The 22,859-nt window shown below is 40.4% G+C and overlaps 1 protein-coding gene across 1 annotated transcript in view; it reads left to right on the plus strand.

The window, feature by feature from the left end:
* LOC134664337 (tubby-related protein 4) overlaps positions 1-22,859 on the plus strand; it is a 110,537-nt gene that overhangs the window by 48,643 nt on the left and 39,035 nt on the right. The window contains exons 4-7 of the mRNA XM_063520909.1: positions 7,301-7,474; positions 10,126-10,246; positions 11,158-11,298; positions 15,611-15,711. Coding sequence (XP_063376979.1) covers positions 7,301-7,474; positions 10,126-10,246; positions 11,158-11,298; positions 15,611-15,711 — 537 coding nt within the window. The remainder of the gene's footprint in view (positions 1-7,300; positions 7,475-10,125; positions 10,247-11,157; positions 11,299-15,610; positions 15,712-22,859) is intronic.

Consider the following 22,859-nt stretch of genomic DNA (forward strand, 5'->3'; position numbering starts at 1 on the left):
CTCACGGTTTTACTGTAAAATCAAAAATGACCGAGTTATTCAAGAAAAACCGTTTTTCGAATATACACAGGACCCTGATTCAGTCTATTTTTTGAATTTACACTCCCAGTGATTCCCCCGAGGGACGTACGAAAAAAAATCCAAGAACTGATTATTCACGGGAAGGGTCGGTTTTTTGGATATAATGACTGGACTAACTTGTAGAGAATCAAATTTCCTACAATTTTTGTCCTTACGGTTTTACTGTAAAATCAAAAATGGCCGAGTTATTGAAGAAATACCGTTTTTTTGGAAAAAAACATTTTTCGAATATACGCAGGAGCCTGATTAAGCCTACTTTTTGAATTTACACTCCCAGTGACACCCCCGAGGGACCTACGAAAAAAAAATCCAAGAACTAATTATTCACGGGTAGGGACGGTTTTTTGGATATAATGACTGTACTATACCTTTAATTACTGATTCTGGGGAATCTTACTGGTAACATTACTGGGAATTTTCCCACCTTGGGTATTTTACCGGTAACGGCACATCGCTAATTCTAATACAACATTGAATGTAGGTAGGGGAGACCGTGGTGAGTTGTGTCAGAGGAGAGTTGTGATTGTGACATCGTCGATTTTTTGTAATGTATTAACTAGAAACTAGGTCGCAGTAGCGCGCGTTTGTTAGTTCAAGTTACGAGCTAACAAACGCACACTGTTGCGATCTAGTTTCTAGTTAATAGATTGCAAAAAATCGACGATGTCACAATTCTCCTCTGTCACAACTCACCTCGGTCTCCCTACCTGAGCTTTTACTAATTAATACATGAAATGGAGTTACACTGAAAAGAAAATCAGTGAAACTAAAGGTGGCCACTGACGATCCCTTCCAACAGTCCAAATAGCGTGGCTGCAATCCAAAATCGGTCCGTGAATGTCAAATACGTACAATGTTTAATATTAGGATGCCGTCCATTTGGATGAATCCATTGTAACGTCATCCATTTGGAAGGCTCGTCAGTGGTCTGCTTAAGGTTCGCATAAGATGTGATTTACTTACAAAACACAGATGTTTTCATGATACCAATGCAAGAATCATACAAGCTGTACGTAGATAAGAATCTACACAAGAGCGTAGGTGGCCTCTTTGACGAAGGTATTAAAACGTTAAGTAATTCCTTGTATGTTCCCCTTACCCAAGGTTAATAGGATTATTAAGTAAAAGCGCCTGTGGCCCTTTGCCCGCGTCTTATATCATTCGATGAAAAGCCTCTTCCGAGAAAGGCGCAGAACCTACGCAGCGATGCGTAGGTCCGTGGTGGCATGCGTGGTGGAAACAAACATCAAACAAATGAACTTGTATTTCGGAATAATCTGAGTAAATTGAGTACGAGAATTTTTTTTACGTCGCAATATCGATTTTCCGCTAGATATACCTACCCGTAGAAAACCTACGCGATGCTGTATCCCTCGCGTAAGTGTGTGTTGTGTGACCGTGTGTGTTCTGCGTAGTGTAGCGCGATGTTTTGTTTTAATTAATTTCACAAATGGACTTTTAATCGCTTCGTAGTTGTGCGATGCAATCATGAAAACACGCGACACAAGGTTTATCCGTAGAGTGATGCATGAAATCCGTACTTACGGGCATATACTTGTCAAATTAAAACTATAATAATGGGTGACCTAATAAGTAGGAGCCGCTTTAACAACCATCTTAATTACATTATTTATACGTGATTATTCAAATTTAGTAGACAAATGAAGAAATGGACAAGGTTTGTGAAGCTCAGAAACCGAACATCTAGTAGGCACATCTAACATTCTGCTGTATAAACATGTTAATATCGTTTCTATGATAGATCAAATAAACTCAATATTAAAATGAAGGACTAAATAATCTCTACAAGCGATTCAACTCCTTACCCCAGAGGTCTCTTTCAATTTGACAGCACTTTAAGCGGGATATGTGCCTAAAGATGTGTCCACACTGTGCTTACGGCGCACACGTGAGCGGTGTCTTGCCACTAGGGTAAAATTTTCTGAAGTCCCGAGAAACGTCCAGACTTTTAAACGAAATTGCTAAGTAATAGAACGTTTGGCACACGCTTTTCAATAAAATTCATCTTTTAATTAAATGAAAAATATGTACAACTTTTGACAAATGATTAAATGTAAGTGATTTTTTCCTTGGTCATCTAAAAAACTTAAAACGAGACATTAGTTAAACATGCAGCTTTTCATTTTACACTGACCCAAAAATGGTTGCAATGTACATATTTCAACTTGTATTGATTACAAGGTCTACCTCTAGCCGATACTCGGCCTCAGTCCAGACTAATGACACTTCAACGTTTTCCCTGACTTTTCATAAATAATCCCAGCATCTGGTTGCCCTAGCGAACCGACGCGAATCAGTGTCGCACCAATTTGCTAAAAGGCCTCGCGGTGAGCCGGAGCGGAGAACACTACGTGACACCTCTGCTCTTATATGCCCATTCCCCATTCATAGGGTCGAGAGAACCAATGATATCTGACCTCGAGATCCTTCACAGCTATGAGAAATCGGAGACTGTAATTATACTGGTTTTGGTAAATACAAGCCGACTTACACGTGTTAAGATAGTTGAAGTATCACGTCTTAACGTAAACACTCCCAAGATGATGTGCGGTTCGGCTGTCGCTTTGAATAAGGCGACATGACACGCCTGAGGTAGAACGACGAGACTGGGATCTTTGATAACGCAGACCAGTTCTCATGAATCTTGAAGGTTCTGTGGCGCCGCCGTATACATGTAAAACTCGTTAAATATCACTTTTATCCCTCTTTTCGGAATGAAAAATATCCTGTGTGAACACACACGTGACTGAAACGTGGCTGCAGCCACGTTACTAAGTTTCTACATGCCAAGTTTTATTCAATTTAGCTCTGTAGTTTTTGCGTGAGCGATCGACGATTTCGTGAGGTCGCTGTATATATTGATGATAATGGAGTGCCTCTCGTGGATCGGATACACGGAATCACGTAAAGTGCGAAAGTCACACTCCAAGTCCAAACCTACATCTACGGAGGCTGACAATGGTCATCAGACAATGACAATTCAACGTATATTGCTGGTCTAAAAATGAAACCCTCGTTACTTACCTCGTGCAAACCAGACTATATTTCTGTTGTAAGGTGTAAGATATTGTCATGTAACAATTGTCGAATGGGTGAAATGGCCCCGATGGTGGATGGACCGTGGATGGTGGATGGACGCGTAACTTTTCAGGATTGCCATAAAACAAACTTAACCTAACCTAACCTATCTATAGAATAACCTTACGAAAATCCAAAAAAAGTTAACGGTTTCAGTTTTATGACTAACGATAATATGACAAACAATACATTATGACTTAAAACTTTATGGGAAACAAAGGGACCCCGTGTAAGATACCCGTACTTATACTTTCCTTTCTAAAGCGGACATGTAACTTTTATAACACCTTTTATGTAAAATCTGCAAATAAATCATCGTGAATTCTCGTACATAGGGTACGTAATTGTGACAAAGAAAGTTGTAAGCATGCGAGTAATTTGACTTGTCTAGGTTATCACTTTATCTGATAGACGGAATATTGAGACAATAAATAATTTGAAGTTTACCATCCATTGCAAAGACTGTGTAAATACATTACGTAATTTGGTTTAAATTAAAATAAATGTTCCATTGAATGCAATATAGGAATGCAAGATAAACACCCTGCAGACAGCTCCTGTCTGGAATAGTAGTTTATGTGACTGCTACATAATGAAGGGCATTAAAATAAAACACGAGTGTGGGTTTAAGAAACGAACAAAGTGAGTTTCTTAAAAGGATCACACGAGTGTTTTAATGCCTAATTATGTACAGTTACATACACTACTTTATCTACACACATATAATTACCTTCTTTTATACATTCACTAACCTCATATTTCAGCCGACATCCATCGTTGCTCTCTGGCGGAACTCGCAGATTTGAGAGGTGCCGTCTCCTTAAATATCTTTTTATCACTAATTTTACATGAAACTTGCTTAAAATTTGTTTAAAAACAACAAAACAAATTAATTTTATACCTAAAACTAATTAAAAGATAAACTGTACGTCAAATGGCGGTAAATGAAAACTTTTTTCACACATGTCACGCATCCGTAGTTTTTTTTTAATTCATAGACAAACGAATGAAGTCCTTATTCTCATGTCACTCGAGACAAAATGTCGTACGGTTTATATTAAAAAAATATACTGAATTGACGTTTCGTATCGATAATTGTTTTAATATCTATGGATACTAGAATAGACACCCACTTGAGTTTTGACAGCTGCTCCAAATTTAAACTCATAACCTTACAAAAATCTATAAAGTTATAACTTTAAAGTACAGATTTTACCTACTGCCACAGATAGGAAAGTACTCATATTAAAATTGGTTGTCATAATGCTGGTCATTTCCTATGGTTTCTGAATGCATTTTAGAGCATTAATGATATGTGCGTAGATAAAGTCTATTACTTAACTGCAGAGAGCTGGGTAAACTTGCACTTAGGTACCTACTCGAACTCCATTTAATTAAAAACGCTGTTTTAGGGTTCGGCGTGGGGGTTTTCAGAAAAAATGGTACCATTTACTTTTTTTCGAATAACCATCAACTTTTGGATTACTTCGACTCGTAATCACAAGAACTATTGAATGAGATAAAGAAAAATAGTGTCCCTAATTTTTCATAAAAATTTTGGGTGTTAGTTTTGTAACGGTCCATACAAAATGTATGTGAAAATGCGTTACATAACTGACATTATCTCGTGATTTTGAGTAGAAATAACCCAAAAGTTGATGGATATTCGAATAAACGTAAATGGTACACTTTGAAGTGAAAATGCCCAAATATAAAAAGTGTATCGCAAATTGATCTCAACACTTCGCTTCACACGGTCGAAATTTTAACCGAAATGTTCAGACATTTCGGTGTCTCTCAACCTCACCTTGATCGCAGTATAATAATTGAAGAGTACCTACTAGCCCGTGATCGCTCACACGTCTGGAAACTTCACAGCCAAATCCTATCAAAGACGTGGTCAAAATTATGTTAATTTCATTCGCAACCCTTTCTCCCGAGTTGATCCTATATCAAAGTGTTTGTAGGGCGCGTGGGAGGGACTGTCTTCTACGTAATGACAACATATTCACATTATCAGACACGTGAGCACGTGGCAGATCAATTCGTCTGTTTGCGTCACTTTAACGGCCCAATTTAATATTTAGCGGCAACATTAATAGCATCAACTACCCTTATTTCTTTCTTTCTCGCACTAGGCCAATTTAAACATTTAACTTCTTCTTTACTCTTAACTTTTTCTTACTATATCCTCATGTTTTTGTTATGTTTTATGGCGGTAGGCCTTAACACATTTGTTCAGTCAATTTAAGTTTCTCCTTATTAGTTTCAAGTTAGTGATAAGTTAGGTCCCCACCGAAAATCAGCGCTGCGGCTTACCGTCGTAGCATTACGCTGAGTGGGGGTCCTATTTAAAGTCTATTGTGTCAATATAAAATTTGTAATTTAAATGGTTGGTTGACGTAAATAAATATATTTTCTTTCTCTCTTTCTTTCTTTCTTTCTTTCAATTCGAATGTCATAGCGATACGATACCGATCTGTCAGTGTTTTAAGTGACATTTCTTACCAAAAACGTCACTTTTGACACTGCCAGATCGGTATCGTTTCGCTGTGATGTCTTATGAGCCTTGTTCGAATTGTGTCGTATTGGGTTATTCTTACTGGTCGTAGGAAAGTTTCCAATCTTACGAAATTTCCACTTGGTAAAAACCGGGCAAGTGCGAGTCGGACTCGCGCACGAAGGGTTCCGTACCATAAAGCAAAAAAAAACGGAAAAAAATGCAAAAAGAAAACGGTCACCCATCCAAGTACTGACCACGCCCGACGTTGCTTAACTTTGGTCAAAAATCACGTTTGCTGTATGGGAGCCCCACTTAAATCTTTATTTTATTCTGTTTTTAGTATTTGTTGTTATAGCGGCAACAGAAATACATCATCTGTGAAAATTTCAACTGTCTAGCTATCACGGTTCGTGAGATATAGCCTGGTGACAGACAGACGGACAGACGGACGGACGGACAGCGAAGTCTTAGTAATAGGGTCCCGTTTTACCCTTTGGGTACGGAACCCTAAAAATTGATACCTAACATCTCATACTCTTTTGTATAGAAATATAAATTTTCCATTTTCAAAATGAAAGTTTCCTTTGCTTCCTGTGAAATTTTTCTTAAATTTTCGAGATTTTTCCCAACTTTTTGGAAACTTTCCGTAACTTGTAGGTACATACATCTATGGTTAATCTCACCCAATTCTGCCATTGTATGTCATGTTGTTGGAAAATGCCATGCAATTTTTTCTTGGTCCGACTACCCATAATACTTAGGTACTTATTGTTAGGTAACTTCTTCCCTTTTTCTCAATTCTCATCTAAGATATATCTATTGAGGTACCGGTGACATAACACATTTAAGGTGTATTCGGGTAATACCGAATGTCGGATAATTCCGAAATTCAGATGAAAATCACCCTTAATTCCATCATAATAAAAGTCTCCTTTCGGAATTATCCGACAGTTTTCGACATTCGGAATTACCCGAGTAAACCTTAGATGTCTTTTATATTCTCAACCTGTATCACAAATTACAGACCCTATCTATGCATCGCATATAATATGCAAAATGCTCCAGAAATAGGGTAAACTCCGTACCGGGCGGAGCTGTGTACGTTCAGTGAAAGCAAACTTGTTGAATGGAGATCATTATTATTCAAGAGATTTTCTTCGTGAAAACTTCATGTTGCAAAGGTATAATTATGTGGGAGGTAAGGTGGTGGTACTAGTGCTCGACATGCCCAATAGATGAGACTGCTGTCACCTCTATTAACAATGACTTAAGTTTCAAGATGACACGTACTCGTACTGATGGGTACGAGTCAAGCACCGGTAGCACCACGTCCACCACCTTACTTACCACTTTAAGTGTATGGTGGTGACTGCAGGGGCATTAGGTACTGTGGCAGCATCGTTGTTATCGTCACAGTCTCTGTCAATTTCTTTTATAAAATGAATTATATAAAACGTTCGCCGCCGCATTGCTGCCGCGAATATGACGTTAAATTAGTAAGTCATTTTATCAAAGGAAATTGACAGATAAAAAGTACAGCAGCGGCAACAAAGACGCCGCAATGGCCGCCACATTGACCTTATAGTTTTCATGTCTAATCTGTGGTTTTGTCTTCAGGACGGCTTCGTGCTCGTGGGCTCTGTGGCGGGCCAGCGCTACTGGTCGTCCATGCTCTCGCTGGACGCCCGCATCACCTGCGGGTGCTGGACGCCGGACGACGGGCAGGTGTATCTTGGGACAGCGTCAGCACAGCTGGTGGTTATGGACGTGCACGGCGCTATGGTGTCGCAGGTGAGATGGATCATGCTGGACGCTCCTGCTGGACGGACGATGGGCAGGTGTATCTTGGGACGGCGTCAGCACAGCTGGTGGATGGACGTGCATGGCGCTATGGTATCACATGTGCTGGATCATACTGGATATGCTGGATACCGGCCTACGGGCAGGTATAGATTGACGCCGTGTCCGGATATTTAGATGTTAAGAGTTAAGATGTTTTCATCTCTGTTCCCCCTTTACACAGAAACGACTTAACGTATTTCAATTTCACACATGGAAAGAGAAAAAGATGTAGATTTATTTTCCCGAGGTACGCATTAGGTTGCAATTTAGTACAGTCGACTTCTACCCGAACAATATCGCTGGAAGCTAGCCTCTTAACTCAATAACAATTAAGTAAAACGTAATTAGTGATAAACTACTTAAGAAGCGAATATATGAGCAACTTAAGTAATTAGCAGTAGCGTGGGTAGCGACAGCAATATTAACTACTTATTTAACCCCGTGATTATTGGACTGTTAACTACGAATAGGTTTCTATTTCGAGCATCAGTGACATCCACTATCCAAATAACTCGAATCCGGGTCACAGAACTTAATTTGCGAAAACTGCTTTGATATTTCGACATTTTCGACGGTAATAGCTCGCTGTAGAATAATTAGCCTGTTTCAAATTCCTGAATAGAATCTAGGGCGTCACGTATTTATGGAATTAAGGAACATCCATCTACTTAGATCTAGAGTAATTTATAGTCCGACTACGCCTTAAGAGCACGTTTTTGTAAAAAAATACCTTTCAGGTCCCGCGATTTCTATGAATGTGATTGTAAAACTGGCAAATACTTACTGTCTCTAGTTTTCTTAAGCGTTACATAATTAATAATGGGAACAAGCCGAACAAGTAAGTTGTAGGTACAGTCACCACGCGGGATTGTTATGCCATTTAGGGTTCTTCGGTAGGGTCGTAAGTGTAACGTAACCCCCTAAATGGCGCAACAATCGCGGAGTGTGATGGTCTTCTTCTTCTTCGTTACACTCTTGACAAAGTGGTCGTGGCCATTATGTAGACTTTTGAGCGACTTGTTTAACGACACGTCGCCATTCCGCCCGTAGAGCTGCTTTCCGTGAGCATTCGCTTACTGTGGCCGACACACTGGCTTTGATTTGGTCGGTCCATCTCATTGGCGATCTTCCTCTAGCCCTAGCTGTCACCTCCCACTCTTCCCTGCACAACTAGGCGTTCTATGGATGTTCCATCTCGCCGAGACACGTGTCCAAAGAATTAAGTTGAGGATCCGAGTTTTGATGCCAAGCTCCTCAAGAATTGATGCGTTGGTCCGGAACTCAGTCCATGATATACCCAGCATTCGTCTCCAACACCACATCTCTAGGGCACCTTCTGTGATGGTACCTAAACTATATCAATAGGTACTTCTTGGTGATAACTGAAATAAATAAAGAAACGTGGGCGAATTAAGCCGTTATAGTTTTTCTAAGGGCAGTTAGCACCAACCACAGTTGACGGACTGACTAACGTCACACAGCAGTGAACACAGACTTCCCGTACAATAAAATACAATAAAAAATAATATCCAAACGTAAAATATTAACTTTCAGGATACCTACCTAACTAAAGTTTCATCATTCTATTTACGTCTCTCTGGGTTCTGTGAAAAAAAATGTGTCAAAGTATTTCCGCTACAAGTGGCAGTGTGCGTAGGCCGAACAAATCAATGTACGAGCGTCCGCAAACAGTTTTACGGGAATTGACTTTTTCGCCCGAAAGCAAATTTGCGTTTCCCTAATATTTAGTTTGACAGGCTTGCCACTAAATCGTAAACACCTAAACTAATATTGTACGAGAACATAAAATCAAATGGAATTGGATATTGTATAGCCCGATCGAAGCTGATCAAAGCTTAATATCGCCGTTTGAAAATAACTGCATGCGAACGAAATTTAATGAACCATTTGAATATATTTACGTGACAAAACCAGTATAAGTCTGCTCTCTGATCTTCCATTGTTGTTGGGGACGCTACGGTCACGTTATGCTGGTGCGCTGGAGGTGGTTTACAGATCTTAGGGAAGCACCTAGTGACATATATGTATCTACTTACTGTAAGAATAAAGCTATCTTAACGGCATACAGTTTCATATTGTAATTTTGTTAATAGATGAGATGACTCTACAGAGCATGTAGGTACAGTCACCTGCAATAATATGGCACACAACGAAGGCCGCAAAAATATGTGACACGATCTTATTTGTAGAGCCATAAGAGCGTGTCACATATTTTTGCAGTCTTCGAAGAGTGACATATTATTGCAGGTGACTGTATAACAAATTGTATTGTGATTTTATGCAATATATAATTTTATCGGAACTTTATTAATTACAAAACGGGACTTAATCGCGTCCCGATGAAGTCCCGTTGTGTATCAGTTTGTTTTCGTACTAAATTCACCGATCTTCTTCAATCTCTTATGGCTCCTCTACTCTACACGATAGGCCAGCGCCGGCTACTCCTAGGGACTCAGCCATGCGGTAGAATGAGATAGCAATATCACTTGCTCCCTCTAACGCATAAATGCGTCCCTTGGAGTGGCCGGCGCTGGTCCATCGTGTAGAGGAGCCATTACGTGACGCCATTGTTTCCGCAGGTCCAGCTGGTAGCGGAAGGGGGTATAACGTCGATGGCGTGGTCCTGCGAGAAGTTCAAGATGGAGGAGGGCGAAGAGGGGGGAGAAACTAACGGCGGGCACGTGCTTGCTGTTGCCTTGGGTTAGTATCAGGGAAAATAACACCCGAGGGGAATAGTGTGGGAATGACGCCGGAACAGGGCTATAACCGCGAAAATCGAAGTTCCCAAATTGCGGGCATTTTTCTCTGTTACTCTAATTGCACCTTCATTGGAGTGAAAGAGAAAGACTCCCGCAATTTGCGAATTATGGTTTTCGCGGGAACCCCTCTGTAACCTGCAGCTCCAACCCCAGGAGGAAGGTTTCTTGAGGAAGGTTTAGGTGTATAATTTGTTAAGGTTTTGTGTAACCCGTGCGAAGCCGGGGCAAGTCGCTAGTTAATGTTAAAATTCATTTAATTATCCAACACTCCAAAATTAGTACGATTAAGTGGCTCATAAAAAAAGGTTAAGCCTGTTCTCGAGGCTATCCATTCCATACACGTAAGAATTCCCTAGTGGGCAGACCAGTTAACATAAAGTTTTCTTAGATTGATTGCCTCTGTGGTGAGATTACATGTCTTTCTAAAGAGCACGTGCTAGCTATTGCTTTGGGTTATTTCCATCTATGATCAATCACGCAACCTCCCAAGCCAAGCCTCTGCCAAGAAACCTTCACTTGGGGTCGGCGCAGCATGTCTTTCTCTTCCACACCTCTCTGTCACCCGCATCTCATCATTCACTTGCGCTCGTTTCATATCATCTCTCACACAGTCCATCCACCTTTTCCTCGGTTTTCCTCTCCTCGTACTTCCCTCCACATTCATTCGTAGTAACTTTCTCGTCACATGAATCTCATCCCTTCGCATCACATGCCCGTACCACGCTAGGCGATTTGCCCTTACTTTAGTTATTGATGTTATGTTAGTTATATGAACCTTGATACTGAAGTGAATTTTCTAGGTGATTCTCTTTAGACTATCCGGTTCTTATACTCACTTCTATTTTGTTACAGGCAACGGCGAAATAGTGTTACTCCGCGGACACGACGACGTGAGCCCGGCACGCATGCGCACCGGCATGCGCGGCACCACGCTCGCCATGGAGTGGGCCAACTCGCGTGAACTCCTCGCTGTCGCCGGGACCCTGCTGCCTGGTGAGCCACCTTTCCCTTCAATCCCCATAGTGAGCCCGGCAGGAGCCACGCTCGACATGGAGTGGACCAACTCGCGCGAACTCCTCGCTGTCGCCAGGACCCTGCTGCCCGGTGAGCCACCTTACCCTTCAATCCCCATAGTGAGCCCGGCAGGAGCCACGCTCGCCATGGAGTGGGCCAACTCGCACGAACTCCTCGCTGTCACCGGGACCCTGCTGCCCGGTGAGCCACCTTACCCTTCACTCCCCACAGCACAGAATAAGTAATAGTATTATCATACAGAACGGACACGCACCGCCCCGCCCCGACTCGGATTACGTCGCCCCGCGACTAAGTTCTGACGGACTCCTGACGTACGCTCAGTTCGGCTAGCTACGCCGCGACGCGATGACGCAACGTTCAAAATGCCGGTGTATTGTGCGATGTACGGGTAGTACGGATACCTACTTGTTGTAGAAATAAATAATAATATAGTTTTCCAAAGAGACGAAATATGTATCAGTAAATAAGGCTATATACTTTTGCGTAAAAATAATAATATCATATGAATTAAAACACGTTCGTTGAATTTGTGAATGTTAAGCCAACATTTAATATTTAAAGTACCTAAGGTAACTAGACCTTCTACACAGATATTCCTCGTAAATGTTTTCTTTTCACAAAAAAGAACTTGTTGGTCGCGGGACATTCGCGTTTGATTTTTAATTTAATTTTAAGAATTTAAGAAATAATTATGTATGTTATATAAAATAATCAATAGGCATCAACAATAAGGTACATTTAATAATGGCGTGTTGAAAGTCCAAGTACGTGCAGGACTATAAACTGACAAAGCCAATTCAACAATTGGAGCGAAATATATACTAATAGAAACTAGAGGGAATTAACCTAGCTCCCGATCTGATAGGTATATTTAGATATTGGTATGGAAACCAGATCAACAACGTGAGATGGGCAGGTACTTTGTCTGAGACGTATAGGTTGGAATGTGGGGTGAGGCAGGGGGGGTTGAGCTCACCATCACTCTTCAACCTATATATGAACGAGCTGATTGTCGCGCTCAGCAGCATGCATGTGGGCTGTCACATAGACGGGGTTAATGTGAACAATTTGAGCTATGCCGATGACATGGTGCTGCTGAGTGCCTCAGTCTGTGGCATCAGAAAGCTGCTTAAAGTGTGTGAAGATTATGCGCACACGCACGGACTCAAATATAACACGGTCAAAAGTCAGTACATGGTCTTTGGGGTCGAGTCTAAAATACCATCTGTAATACCACCTATCAGAGTCAACACGGTTGCCCTAAAAAGGGTATACCAGTACAAATATCTAGGTCATATAGTTACGGCCGACCTCAAAGACGATGCCGACATAGAACGGGAACGTAGGGCCTTATCGATCAGAGCTAATATGATTGCACGCAGATTCGCTCGATGCTCAAAGGTAAGTAAAGTGACTTTGTTCAGAGCTTTTTGCACAACATTTTACACCTGCAGTCTGTGGCGAAAGTTCACTTTGAAATCGTATAAGGCCCTACAAGTACAGTATAATAACGCGTTTAGGGCGCTGATGGGGCTACCGCGATATTGCAGCGCGTCAGGGATGTTTGCGGAGGCGCATGTGTCGTGTTTTAAAGCTACCATGCGCCTGCGAGCCGCGTCCCTGGTGCGACGCGTACGCGCCAGTTCCAACAGCGTCCTAGAAATGATTGCGGATAAGTTTTGTCCTTATATCGCATTTTGCTGCGGACTTCATACGCCCAGCAGCACTGTGGTAAGCACATTGAGAAATAGATGATGGTTGTCAATGTGCTTACCACGGTTGCAGTAATTTTGAAAATTATAATATTATTAAGTATGTGTTTAGTGTTTGTTTTAATGATAATAATTGTATTTGAATTGTGTATGTACTTATGAGTCACAGATACTCGAAATAAATGAATTTTAATTTAATTTTAATTTTAAAAATAAAACATAAACCTATATTTTGTTAAACATAAACCTATATTTTGTTTTTTTACGTATTTCGGTCGAATTATGCAACGCAGCGGGCCGCTCGTCGTGTCCTTCGGCCGGCCTCGGCAAACCTCGGCCTCGCCTTCCCCGCGCGCCGCACGAGTCAGCCCTAAGCCACTTACTCACACAATGACGCGTGTACAGACGTACCGTGCACACATATAAACGCAAATGATTTTCGATGTATGGCGTGTCCGCCCTGTGCCCACAGTGAGCCCAGCGGGAACCACGCTCGCCATGCAGTGGACTAACTTGCTGCTCGCTGTAGGCACCCTGCTACCTGGTGTGACACCTTGCTCTTCACTCCCCATACCGCTGACACCCTGGTGCCCGGTGAGACACCTTGCCTGTTCTCCCTCTCTGTCGAGATCTGCGCCATTATAATAACGACAGACGATGATGCATGTCATGTGGTGGAATATGTAAGAAAACCCATAACGGGCTGAAAGTTTTCCAGCTGCCATCACTGGAAACTATCTCGACCGCAGACTTTTGGCCGAAGGGTGTGGTATTTCAGCGGTTCCGCGGGAACCTGCCGAACCCTGCTGCAACAGGTGACGCAAAGAAAACTTTGTAGAATCTGTGTGGAAACAGAATGTACTGGGCCCATACATTCCACAACTATGTATTCTCACACAAACCACAGACTCTAGCCCAAAATGATATTCATCGGGCTGCGGGCACAGGTGGACCTCCAGATGACACACAAACTATAGGCCTACCATTTTACTACTTACTTTGTAACTACTTTTAAAATTCTACGTAACATCAATGTTAAATTGGTCGCATCGATATCTTAAACTTTGATACACAAGCAAGGCCCCGTTCCACTCCGCATCCTACACTCGTAACACAATTTACGAGCACTATCCAACTTTACGGTACGGTTTACGCGACTTGGCATGACAGCATTTCATTTCAGGCTGTGCTTTATGTGCTAGGTAATGGAAAATACGGATACCTAGTTACCTACATATGTCAATGCTCATCTATGTATTTTACAAGCTTTTACTTAACATGCATTGTCGTATGTACCGTCACGCTCCGCGATTGCTGTACCATTTAGGGTCCTAGCTAAATTGGTTGTTCAATAGTTTCAATACTTACTCTATACGTAGAATTTCTAATTTAGCAAGAACCCTAAATGGCATAAAGGCATAACAAACCCGTGTGGTGACTGTACGTAGGTCATGTATGTATGGGTCAAATCTTGCAAGCTAATTTAGACCCTCTTCCCATTATTCGATTGAGCTGAAACTTGACATACGTATGCGTATGCAATATTATGGTACCATCGAGCTGACCTGATAATGGACATCATCGCAACCTAATTGTGTTTGGATTTGTTAGAATTGTCTCGCTGATTACCTACTTATTAGCTGGCTGTCTGTTGAAAGATAAGTAGTCAGCGATAGAAGCTTGTATCAAAAATGATTAACTCGCGACCCCCTTGAAGGACAGACATAAGTATCGGACAAAATTTATAAGGTAATTCTAGATCAGATCACTCACACGTACCTAATTTAGATTGAATTTCACTCGACCTATTTCGATACTTTACGACAATCTTCCACGCGAACACCACCTGCTGCAAATAAATAATAAGTATGCCTTATTCTATTTATTAAGTATATAGAAACTCATAAAACCTTATACATAACATAATGGATGAATTCATTGTACATTATTACCAATAAAAGCTGGTTTATGTTTATTCGTAAAATAGTTTCTTATTTTTATTAGCTCCATATAAAACTGTTTATTTAGTACCTACAATAGGTATTTATTCTCCGATTAACTTCTTTCAAAGTTAAGTTATAAACAAGATTAAAAGTTAAGTTATGAGTTATGGGCGGGGTCGATCTTGTAAACACGTTTGCTCTGAGCTATTATCATATAGGCGGGATCACACTGGTGGGATCCCGCCTTTAATAAGGCCATGATCCCCGATTGACAACGTATACGCAGCACAGCCTTAAACTCTATAGAAATATTACTGACTTCTTATACAATGAGATAGAGATATTATAGTAGGCAGCGAAATAGTGTGGGAATGTGCAGAAATGTATCGAGCTGTACTTTTGTTCAAGGCGTCGCCGCTTGGCAATGGCACAATTGTTCCTTGGATCACATTTAATCTAATTTCCTATATTATTTAAAAATAAATTAGACAACCATATTATATCTAATACTCGTTCATCTCATAACTATCTTTATGATTACTGGATACAAGCCATATCAGTTGTCATAACTGCCTGCCTGCTTATTAAATAATAATAAATAATATTTATTTCCAGAGGGCTCTGAGCCAGCGGACGCACCGCCATTCAAGAACGTAGTGAAATTCTACTCCGACACCGGCGTTCTCATCTACACCGTACCCATTCCTTACACCCAGGTATGTGCCATCATCCTCATTGTTAAGTGACAATTCTACTCCGACACCGGCGTTCTCATCTACACCGTAACCATTCCTTACACCCAGGTATGTGCCATCATCCACATTGTTAAGTGACAATTCTACTCGGACACCGGCGCTCTCATCTACACCGTAACCATTCCTTACACCCAGGTATGTGCCATCATCCTCATTGTTAAGTGACAATTCTACTCCGACACCGGCGCTCTCATCTACACCGTAACCATTCCTTACACCCAGGTATGTGCCATCATCCACATTGTTAAGTGACAATTCTACTCCGACACCGGCGCTCTCATCTACACCGTAACCATTCCTTACACCCAGGTATGTGCCATCATCCTCATTGTTAAGTGACAATTCTACTCCGACACCGGCGCTCTCATCTACACCGTACCCATTCCTTACACCCAGGTATGTGCCATCATCCTCATTGTTAAGTGACAATTCTACTCCGACACCGGCGCTCTCATCTACACCGTACCCATTCCTTACACCCAGGTATGTGCCATCATCCTCATTGTTAAGTGACAATTCTACTCCGACACCGGCGCTCTCATCTACACCGTAACCATTCCTTACACCCAGGTATGTGCCATCATCCTCATTGTTAAGTGACAATTCTACTCCGACACCGGCGCTCTCATCTACACCGTAACCATTCCTTACACCCAGGTATGTGCCATCATCCTCATTGTTAAGTGACAATTCTACTCCGACACCGGCGCTCTCATCTACACCGTACCCATTCCTTACACCCAGGTATGTCCCATCATCCTCCTCATTGTTAACTAACAATTCTACTCCGACACCGGCGCTCTCATCTACACCGTACCCATTCCTTACACCCAGGTATGTCCCATCATCCTCCTCATTGTTAACTAACAATTCTACTCCGACACCGGCGTTCTCATCTACACCGTACCCATTCCTTACACCCAGGTATGTGCCATCATCCTCCTCATTGTTAACTGACAATTCTACTCCGACACCGGCGTTCTCATCTACACCGTACCCATTCCTTACACCCAGATATGTGCCATCATCCTCCTCATTGTTAACTGACAATTCTACTCCGACACCGGCGTTCTCATCTACACCGTACCCATTCCTTACATCCAGATATGTGCCATCATCCTCCTCATTGTTAACTGACACTTCTACTCCGACACCGGCGTTCTCATCTACACCGTACCCATTCCTTACACTCAAGTATGTGCCATCATCCTCCTCATTGTTGACTGACAATTCTACTCCGACACCGGCGCTCTCATCTACACCGTACCCATTCCTTACACTCAGGTATGTGCCATCATCCTCCTCATTGTTGACTGACAATTCTACTCCGACACCGGCGCTCTCATCTTCACCGTACCCATTCCTTACACCCAGGTATGTGCCATCATCCTCCTCATTGTTAACTAACAATTCTACTCCGACACCGGCGTTCTCATCTACACCGTACCCATTCCTTACACCCAGGTATGTGCCATCATCCTCCTCATTGTTAACTGACAGTTCTACTCCGACACCGGCGCTCTCATCTACACCGTACCCATTCCTTACACCCAGGTATGTCCCATCATCCTCCTCATTGTTAACTAACAATTCTACTCCGACACCGGCGCTCTCATCTACACCGTACCCATTCCTTACACCCAGGTATGTGCCATCATCCTCCTCATTGTTAACTGACAATTCTACTCCGACACCGGCGCTCTCATCTACACCGTACCCATTCCTTACACCCAGGTATGTCCCATCATCCTCCTCATTGTTAACTAACAATTCTACTCCGACACCGGCGCTCTCATCTACACCGTACCCATTCCTTACACCCAGGTATGTGCCATCATCCTCCTCATTGTTAACTGACAATTCTACTCGGACACCGGCGCTCTCATCTACACCGTACCCATTCCTTACACCCAGGTATGTCCCATCATCCTCCTCATTGTTAACTAACAATTCTACTCCGACACCGGCGCTCTCATCTACACCGTACCCATTCCTTACACCCAGGATGTGCCATCATCCTCATTGTTAAGTGACAATTCTACTCCGACACCGGCGCTCTCATCTACACCGTACCCATTCCTTACACCCAGGTATGTGCCATCATCCTCCTCATTGTTAACTAACAATTCTACTCCGACACCGGCGCTCTCATCTTCACCGTACCCATTCCTTACACCCAGGTATGTGCCATCATCCTCCTCATTGTTAACTAACAATTCTACTCCGACACCGGCGTTCTCATCTACACCGTACCCATTCCTTACACCCAGGTATGTGCCATCATCCTCCTCATTGTTAACTGACAGTTCTACTCCGACACCGGCGCTCTCATCTACACCGTACCCATTCCTTACACCCAGGTATGTCCCATCATCCTCCTCATTGTTAACTAACAATTCTACTCCGACACCGGCGCTCTCATCTACACCGTACCCATTCCTTACACCCAGGTATGTGCCATCATCCTCCTCATTGTTAACTGACAATTCTACTCCGACACCGGCGCTCTCATCTACACCGTACCCATTCCTTACACCCAGGTATGTCCCATCATCCTCCTCATTGTTAACTAACAATTCTACTCCGACACCGGCGCTCTCATCTACACCGTACCCATTCCTTACACCCAGGTATGTGCCATCATCCTCCTCATTGTTAACTGACAATTCTACTCGGACACCGGCGCTCTCATCTACACCGTACCCATTCCTTACACCCAGGTATGTCCCATCATCCTCCTCATTGTTAACTAACAATTCTACTCCGACACCGGCGCTCTCATCTACACCGTACCCATTCCTTATGTAAGGCTAGTTTAATGAAACAACGACATCTTGGAAGTGTTCTTTATTCGTATAGCGCTATCTCTTTCTAACCTAAGTGTTTTTACATATGTCTATCCTTATTTCTCTAGTGTTGTTATTACCTATCGAATGAGAGTATTATGGTTCGACCTAAACATCGACTTTGCCCTTACATGCCCTTTGAAATTTAAATTGAAAAGAATATTTGTATTGTTTTAATTTTAAATTTCACATTTATCTTACCCTTACATGCCATTATTTCAAAACTATAACTTTAAATTTAGAAAAACATTTTATTATTTATTACATATGTTAATTTACTTCCATTTAATTTGGGCGGGCCTGAAACTGAAACTACTTATACATTACCAACATTATACAACTCTAAATTACTGAAACTTTAATAGTGTCAAACTTGAAATTACAACTGTTATAAACTTATAAATGAGAATCATGTTATTTTACTTTATTGTTACTCTTCTTTGTTGAAATCATCATTACTATATATTAAATTTGTTTCATACATTTCCAAACATTTTTATTTCTATCTGACCTTAATTTGTCAAAACTTATTACCTTAAACTATTATAAGCAATATATATATACAGCACATCTTTTTTTGTAACTTTTATTCTTTTTTTAAATGTTTTTAAATCTAATGTTTTTTTTTGTTGAAGCGACCTATATACAGCAATTTACCAAAAGAATTAAAGTCTTATGTTAGACTCATTAATTTATATACACTAATATCTAAATAAATTACACTACATATCATGCAATAGTTCATTACGCATTATTATTTTACATTTACTATACAAATGGTTTTGGAGTGGGTGTCCTTTTTCTAATAATTATTTACAAATACATCTCAGTCACTATTTACAAATTTGCTTATTTTATTCGGCACTAGGTTAAGTTTATTAGGTTAAGTTCATTAAGTTAAGTAATTATTTACAAAGCATGCAATATAACATTATACACAAATTTGTTTGTTTTTTTTTTTATTCCTCTCTGTACGCACAATACTAGTCTTTACCCTACTATACACGCCTATATACACTTAAAGCTAGATATGTACATATTTATAGCAAATTCTTTTTATTTACACATTCTGGCGCTTCGCAAACTGACTTTCCATTCCTTTACTTTTTTTTTTCCACACTTTAAACTGAGTTACGGTAAAAATAAATTATTATGTAATTACTGGACTGTTTACTTTTAAATTAATTATGCAAAATATTACTGAAATTACTATATATTGGAAAACAAAATTGATATCTAAGACTCTTAGGTAGGTACATAGATTGTATACTATCATGGAATATAAAAGAAATACATATATTTATATTGTCAAATCCGGTTAAATATCATACTTGTATGGTTTCTCAGTGATGCGTCCTCTGTTGGTTACATACTGTCTTCGTCCTCCTGTATGACTGGTTCCATCACACTCCAGGGTATGGGTCACGTCCGTGGTCTGATGATCCTCCGGTATCTGGTCACTATGGGAGTTTACATCATCGCTGTCATCATCCTTGTACTGGTCACTATTAATATGGTCATCGTTTTGTGGATCTGAAAAAGCTGAAAAAGAATCTAAAGAGGGAGGTGGTGTTAAGGGTTTCAAAAACTGTACATGGACTATCTTCTTCTTTGTGGGTTGTCTGACATTCTGTATCTCATAGCATACTGATCCTACTTTCTTTACTATTTTGTATGGTCCCTTGTATTTTGGAGTCAACTTATGATCTTGTGGTTGGGGCCATGCATATAATACATATTCACCTTCCTTGAAGTTATGTTCTAATTTTCTGAGGTCAAATCTGATTTTATTTCTACAATGTTGCTCTTCTATTTTTTTGTTTGCTATGGTTCTTGCTTCGGATAATAAATCTAACTGATGTGTCCGGTCCATATTTTCTTGAATAGTTCCTATGTGAATTTCATTGGGTGGTATTCTAGGATGATATCCGTGTAATAAATAAAATGGGGAATATTCTGTTGTCTTCTGTCTTGATGTATTTATTGCTAATAAAGTATTAGGCAATAACTTGTCCCACTCTGTACTATTTTCCAATGCCATTTTAGTCAGAGTTGCAATAATCGTGGCATTTGCTCTTTCAATTAATCCGTTGCTCTGAGCCGTGTATGGTGTTGTGGGCAGATGTTGTATTCCATATTTTGTGAAGAAACGTTGAGTTGATTGACTCATAAAACATGGGGCTTTGTCTGAAATGTATGTCAATGGTGGACCATATACGTAAATAATATCCTTTTCTATTGTGTCTATGACATCACTTGCTGACAACGAGCTTGTGGGCTTAGCCATTATGTACCTAGTAGCATGGTCTATATGTACCAACATGTATATGTTGCCGGAAGTGGTCTGTGGCAATGCTACTATATGGTCAGCTGATATTACCTCCATGGGTGTGTGTGGTATCGGTCTTGTACCCATTAATCCATAAGCCAATTTTGTTCTTCGATTGGTACTTGCACAAACAATGCAGGCATTTGTGTAAGCTTTAACGTCCTTGTGCATTGATTTCCACCAATATTTTTGCTTGATGCGTGCCAATGTTGATTTCATGTCCATGTGTCCACTGTCATCATGTGCTAACTTTAATATTGAAGATCTTAAACTTTGTGGTACTACAATTTTCTCTTTATTGTAAAGCTCTTGTTCATTGACATGTATGAGAATACCGTTTTCTATTTTATATTGTTGTCTAATTTGTTGCAAATGGTGTGTTGTTGGGTCTAAATTTAATTTTGTACATGTTAATTTAATGAAATTGTCCTTATTCTGAGCTTGTTTTAATTTTTCTTCATTACTTGTGACTATCATCATACATAAATCTTCTAAGGGATATCTTGACAAATGATCTGCGATACAATTTTGTTTGCCGGGTCTGTGCACTGGTATGAAATCAAATGGAGCTAAATCTACAACATATCTGGCGAATTTTCTGTTCATTTTTGATTTATTTATAACGTACGCTGTCGTGTAACTGTCCGTGATAAGTGTAAACTTTGTGCCAAGCAAGTAAACTCTAAATTTTTGTGTAATAGCCCAATGAACTGCCGTTACCTCGAGTTCATTGATGTGATATCTTGTTTCTGTATCCTTCAATGATCTGCTGGCGTACTCAATCACTTTTTTCTGTCCATTTTGAACCTGAAGCAAACACGATCCTATTCCACTGTATGAGCTGTCAGTTTCTACTATGGTTTCTTCTGCGTCTTGGCGAAAATATGCTAATATTGGTGACGACGTTATTAATGTTTTTACTGATTGAAATGCGTTTTGTTGTGTTTCTGTCAAAGTCACTTGTTTCTTTTTAAACTCTTGTTTTTTTTCTATGGGCAAATTTGCGTTTCGTTTCAACATATCTGTTAGTGGTTTTACAATAGATGCATAATTTTGTATGTATTTTCTAAATGTATTTGTGAAACCTAAAAATGATCGAATTTCAGAAATTGATGTCAAAGTTTCGTATCTACTCACTGCAGCTGTTCTTTGTGGATCTGGTTTTTCTTCATTGTGACCAATTATTCTTCCAAATAGTGGTAGTTCTGTTGCTAAAAATACACACTTTTCTTTGTTTAATTTCAATTTTTTTTTCTGTGTTGCAATAAATACCTGTTCCAAAACTGACAATAATTGTTCAATATTATGTGCTCCTCCTGAAATGTCATCATAATACAAGCGTACTCCTTGATCATATAAGTGTCCATATGTTAAATTGATTACTTTTGACATAATCGATGGTCCTCCGACCATGCCAAACATGACTCGCATGAATTCTACATGATGATCCTGTGTTATTACCGCTGTCTTATAAATATCTTCTTCTTTAATTCTAATATTGTGATATGCATGGTAAATGTCAAGTTTAAATTTGTATACAAACTGAGATATTACATTTATTATGTCATCCATTCGGTCTATAGGTTGAACATTGTTTTCTGTAATAGGGTTTATAGTCTTTGAATAATCTACAACTGGTCTGAAAGGGGTTGTACTATGAAATGGCTGTTCTACAACAAACATTGGTGCAGCATATGGGGAATCTGAATGTCTACATATCTTTTGCTCAATCCATTCATCTATTGTTTTTCTTAGAAATTCTCGTTCTGGTTGTGGCAGTATATACGGTTTACATTTAATGGGAATGTTATGTTTTAACTTTATTTCTAGTTCTACATCCTGAAATTCTCCTATGTCATTCTTGTCACTTTTAAAAATATCTGAATACTTGTCAACTAAATTTGCAACTTTTTCTTGGTCATCTTGTGTAATTA

The sequence above is a fragment of the Cydia fagiglandana genome, chromosome 5 (genome assembly GCF_963556715.1).
Source record: "Cydia fagiglandana chromosome 5, ilCydFagi1.1, whole genome shotgun sequence".
In the NCBI taxonomy this organism is placed as follows: Eukaryota; Metazoa; Arthropoda; class Insecta; order Lepidoptera; family Tortricidae; genus Cydia; species Cydia fagiglandana.